We start from the raw sequence: 4,892 nt of genomic DNA on the forward strand, positions 1-4,892 counted from the left end.
GTTCCCGTTTCCCCGGCCCTTCTGAGAATATTCCGCGAACCATACTCGTCCCAATAAACCAACCATTGCCACGTATGAAAACCGATGACACGTAGTGCAATAGCCGGTGTCTGTTTAACTTGCGGGGAAGCGCGCCGGTGTCGTCCGCACCACGTCAAAGAGAACAGAAACTCCATCGGGTTCGGAGGAGATAAAAACAGAAGCCTCCGGCGACACGTAGGATTTTGCACGTGGAATGCCGGGAAGTGTTGTCGGCGGCGAGTAAAAATAAAGGTGAAGTTCGAGGAAAGGTACTGCTCTTTTAACCCCAGGTTAAAATGTACGCGTTATCACTCGTTTTCACACCCCTGGTAATTGTGTTTTTGTAACCTGGGTTGCAATGGTCCAAAAATGTCCCCATGGCATTTATTCATTTGCTTCATGTGTCTGTAAACTCTCTTTTAAAGTCGGCCCAGGGTCGCAGCATTTGAGACTCAGAGTGCAGAGATAAAGAGGAAGGATCAAGAAGCGATGTGAGTTGTCGTCGGTGAGATGAAGGAAGGAATCGGCAATGGCTTGGTTCCGGTGAAAATTTCGGTATGTACTGCAAAAAATCTGTTTGTCTGGTACTGATTTCCGTGCAATTTCGAGCGGCCTGTAATAATCTTGCGTGTTTTGCAGCCATTTGCGTGAGAGTTTGAACAGCCTGTGAAAATCTGCGCGTCCTGTACTAAAATTTGCAAAGACCTGAACGAAAACTGCACATTCAGCACAAGTATCTCTGCAAATTTCAGCAGACTAGTTTTAGGGGCAAATTGGGGAAAACTCTGCAAAACAGGCATTATTAGTCATCATTTTGGGAAAAAATGAGCTGTTTGTAGACGGTGGAAGCAAATTCCTCTGAGGATTATAGTTAAAAACTTAGAGAAAATTGTGCCCTTGAGAATATTTCATGGCGAAAATCACCAGCGGTCTGTATTCTTAATTTTGTAATTTTCTCTAATTGTTGAGTCGCGGATGGAATATCTGTTAATTTCGGATATATGTTCTTTGTACGACATAATTTCCCAGAGTAAATTCTTTCAAATTTTGGATACGGTACATCCTTTAAAAGTGCGAAGCTGAAATTGTTGAGATAAATGCCGGGATTAAAGCATTTTTCGAGTTTATAGCAGAAGAAACCCCCGGTTTTGCAGCCGTAGCCTTTGCAATTGTTGAGTCCTTTTTCACAATTTTCATTTTCTCAGCTCCGCTTTAATTTTTTTTTATTTTGCAAGTAGAAAGAAAATCCGATATTGAATCTCCCTCAACTACAAAACTTTGGAGGAAGCACCGGCTTTGAAGCCTTTAAATGTTAAAAGTTCGAGAAGACAATCCGGATTTGAAGCCTCTAAAATGCTCAAAAGCTTTGGATAAAATCCGGGTTTGAAGCTTTTGACGGTTTTTAGGCTCCTCCGTCTGTTCGAGGGATAGACAACGGCACTAAAAATATCAAACGAGTGTTAGAGAGAAGAAAAACCTGTACTCTGAGTCGGATAATGCCAGCTCTTATGAAGATTAATCTGTTGAACACCAAAGCTTCGGCCAGGATGAACGATGCATCGAGTAAACCTGTGATGGTCAAATCAAAGCTCAAGAGGATTTTTGAACGGCAATTTCCAGGAGTTTTGAGGAATTCCTGTGTTGAAAACCCCCCTTCCCAAGCCCTTTCACGCGTATTTCCCGATCCTCGTCCTCCTGGAGAATCATCAGGGCTGCATGATAACAACAACAACACTAATGACAATAATTTGAATGTCCCTAGAACAGCAAGCAATTATTTTGGCGGTAGTGGTAGCTATCACGAGCCGAGCTCTCTCTGTCTGACGGAAATGGTCTACGACTTCATGGAAAATGGGGGTAAAAACTCAGACTGTGGCCGTGCTCGCTGTAATTGGTTCAATGGACTTTACAGTGGAGATGGAAATGGAGACAGTGGAGACGATCCTAAATCTGCTTTTGCACCAGGCGAAGTCTGTGATATTCTTAAGGTATATTTTTTATTTTATTTTTTTTGGAGGGGGGTTTGGAGGGAATGGGTTCTGCATTTATAGCTTTTCAATTGCTTTCATTTTGCAACGCTTAGAGATCATAGTCAAAGCAATCCACTGCCCATCAATGAAAATCAGAGGAAAATTGAGGAAATGTACAGCTGATGATTATAGGAAAATGGCTGGCGTCTACCAAAATTTTCAGGGCAAAATTAGGGAAATGGTCTCTGTTTCATTAGGTTTCTTTTGTTCTGATATATTTTTCCGTGTTCGCAGAGTATTGTATCCTGTGCTAGTATATGGGAGAGGAACCTTTTGGCGGATGTTTCCAAGCTTGTAGAAGCAGTGAGTCATGAAGGAAATACTGTTTGCAAGGACAAGGAGGACTGCACAAATGGCTGCCTTAGACGAGCTGTAATGAATCGACTTAGGTCTTCTGGATACAACGCTGCAGTATGCAAATCAAGATGGGATCATGCCAACGGATATCCTTCAGGTAAGATTAAATAGCCATATCATATTTTATTGTTAGCCACTGTCCAAAGACTCTGATGTTTAAGATTCCAACAAAGCATCGGATATATATCAGAATATTTTACCCTCAAATAATCATATTATTAGCACAGAGCCGAGCACATTCGCCCAGATATCCCCAAATTCCATGATCATGTTTTATGTTTTTCTTTGAAAATCCTTTCTGAATTACAGTCATCTGGTCTATATATGATCTCTTTTATTTGAAACCCATCTGGTCTATATATGATCTCTTTTATTTGAAACCCATCTGGTCTATGGGTTTCTTTTCCTAGGGTCAGAGCTTGGAGTCCAATTTAGTCTTTATTTTGTAAAAGAATTGGATTAATAAGCATCTGTTTATTGTAAGATTTCCGAATTTTTTGAAAGGACTGGATTAAGAAATGCCAGTTTTTTGTAATATTTTATTTCCGTGGTAGAACATCTCAATTCACAATCGAAATTAGAGCATCTGAGGAATGGCCGAATAGTGATATGGTTATTTTCCTACTTGCCCCTAATATTGTTAACTCCCATAATTTTTGCAGGAGAATACGAATACATTGACGTTATTGTTGAAGGATCGATGGGGAAATCTGAGAGACTGATAGTTGATATTGATTTCCGATCACAGTTCCAGATCGCCCGATCCACAGGCCATTATGGTGCTGTGTTGAATATGCTTCCAGTTATTCTTGTGGGGAAAGAAGATCGGCTGCAGCAAATTGTTGGCATTGTCTGTGATGCAGCCAAGCAATCCTTAAAGAAAGAAGGGTTACACATTCCTCCTTGGAGAAGGTTCGAGTACATGAGAGCAAAATGGCTGTCTCCATACAGAAGAACTACTAATGAAGCCCCTCATGCTTCTTTCAATACTAATGAAGCCCCTCATTCTTCTTCTGAAAAAACTGATATAAATAAAGAAGTAACATCCATTGCTGTCAAAGGCTCGGGATGGGGTTCGAGGTTTACCAGTGAGTTCGAGCTACAGTTTCGCAGTAATGGAATTGCCCGTCATCAAATGAAAGAAATCAATAGAAGAGACAAGGATGTTAAAGATAACCATCCAATTCCACCCCCGGACGATCAAATAACTGTTGTGGTATCTGAATGGCAACCCCCTGCTGTCAAGCCAAAAGCATTACAGAGAGGGGGTAAAAAAATTGCTACCGGATTGGCATCCATGTTAAGAGAAGCTGGCCTGAGTTCCAAGTCCTAGAAGCATATTTCGTTCCAGCCTGAAGTTCCGGCACAACTAATTTTCATTAATCATCTGATAATCCACCCCCCACTCGGCCTGTGGTTTTGGTACAAAAAAAATATAGTTACAATATATATGTTCCTTTTAAGGATGTAATTAGCATATGGTGTCCTCTTCGGTCTATAGTCTGACTCAACAAAACAATACATAATATTTCTAGATTGGTTAAATGGAATAGGTATCTTGAGGTAAAGGTAAAGCCATCTATACATATTTGAGCTATTAGACTAACGAGCTACGAGTCCTACTGTTTTGGTGAGAAGAAAGATTAGCGATGAAGAAGTGACTGTAATTTTTTGCGAAAGTAGGGCCTGTTGGCTCCGAGATTGCGATGAATAAGAAGATAAAAAAGAAAAAAAAGTCGAAAAATCTATGTTTGACCAGTAAAGCAGGCTCAAGGCTTGCTGTTCTTAGTGTCTTGAACATGTCTCTGTTGCATCACAGGATCCATATATGAAATTCAATAATCAGAGTATGTATGAAAGGCTTTTTGGCAGAAGCAGATCAGAAGCCAGTTATATGTATGTATTGCTTGCTTTAGACTAAATAAGCATTCAATTAAGTGAAAAGATGCTGTCATTTTGTTATATAGCAAGCCAAAGTTCATTTTTGGTTACAGAGAAAAATAGAAGGCTTCCATATTATGGGTAATAAAAATGTTCTGTGAATGACATCTTGGACATTGTCTCATGAAATTCAGATATTTTGCTTACCAAAATTTTCATGAATAAACATAGAGGACTCTTAAAAGGGGGAAGTGGTGTTATTCATGGTGTCTTGAAGAGCAGATGTGAGTAAAGGCAGACAGAGGATGCAGACCATCCATTGTTTTAATTTTGTTATGAATTCTCAACTTTTGTTTTGATTTTGTTATGAATTCTCAACTTTTAAGCCTGGTTTTAAATTCATTTCTCTAGCTTTATCCTACGAACATGTTTTAAATGTTCGACTTTATGAAATTTAATGAAAAATTCAAAAAGCAAACCCTCACTCAAGAGTCTGACCAAGCAAAGTTATTTTATCGTTGTATCATATCATACGAGACTGCTGTTTCCCCTCGTACTGATTACAGTCTCGGGTAATGCTAAAGCAGAATCTCGTTTCAATGC

At 39.7% G+C, this 4,892-nt stretch overlaps 1 protein-coding gene across 1 annotated transcript; it reads left to right on the top strand.

Annotated features, from left to right (window-relative positions):
- Nucleotides 1–393: 393 nt before the first annotated feature.
- On the top strand, nt 394–4,370 carry LOC149211103 (uncharacterized). The gene is made up of 4 exons (XM_089396909.1): nt 394–576; nt 661–2,009; nt 2,286–2,505; nt 3,071–4,370. Exons 2-4 carry the CDS (start codon nt 1,518–1,520, stop codon nt 3,739–3,741), a joined length of 1,383 nt encoding a protein of 460 aa, XP_089253035.1. The 5' UTR covers nt 394–576; nt 661–1,517; the 3' UTR covers nt 3,742–4,370.
- The last annotated feature ends 522 nt before the right edge of the window (nt 4,371–4,892 follow it).

The sequence above is a fragment of the Pinus tabuliformis genome, chromosome 1_2, assembly GCF_031772625.1.
Source record: "Pinus tabuliformis cultivar Carrire ecotype Pingquan chromosome 1_2, CPIR1, whole genome shotgun sequence".
NCBI classification, from domain to species: domain Eukaryota; kingdom Viridiplantae; phylum Streptophyta; class Pinopsida; order Pinales; family Pinaceae; genus Pinus; species Pinus tabuliformis.

Coding starts and splice junctions, on each gene's coding strand:
- LOC149211103 (XM_089396909.1), top strand. CDS start 1,518: ATGCCAGCTCTTATGAAGATTAATCTGTTGAACACCAAAGCTTCGGCC. Junction 2,010..2,285: donor AAGTCTGTGATATTCTTAAG/GTATATTTTTTA, acceptor CCGTGTTCGCAG/AGTATTGTATCCTGTGCTAG. Junction 2,506..3,070: donor TGCCAACGGATATCCTTCAG/GTAAGATTAAAT, acceptor TAATTTTTGCAG/GAGAATACGAATACATTGAC.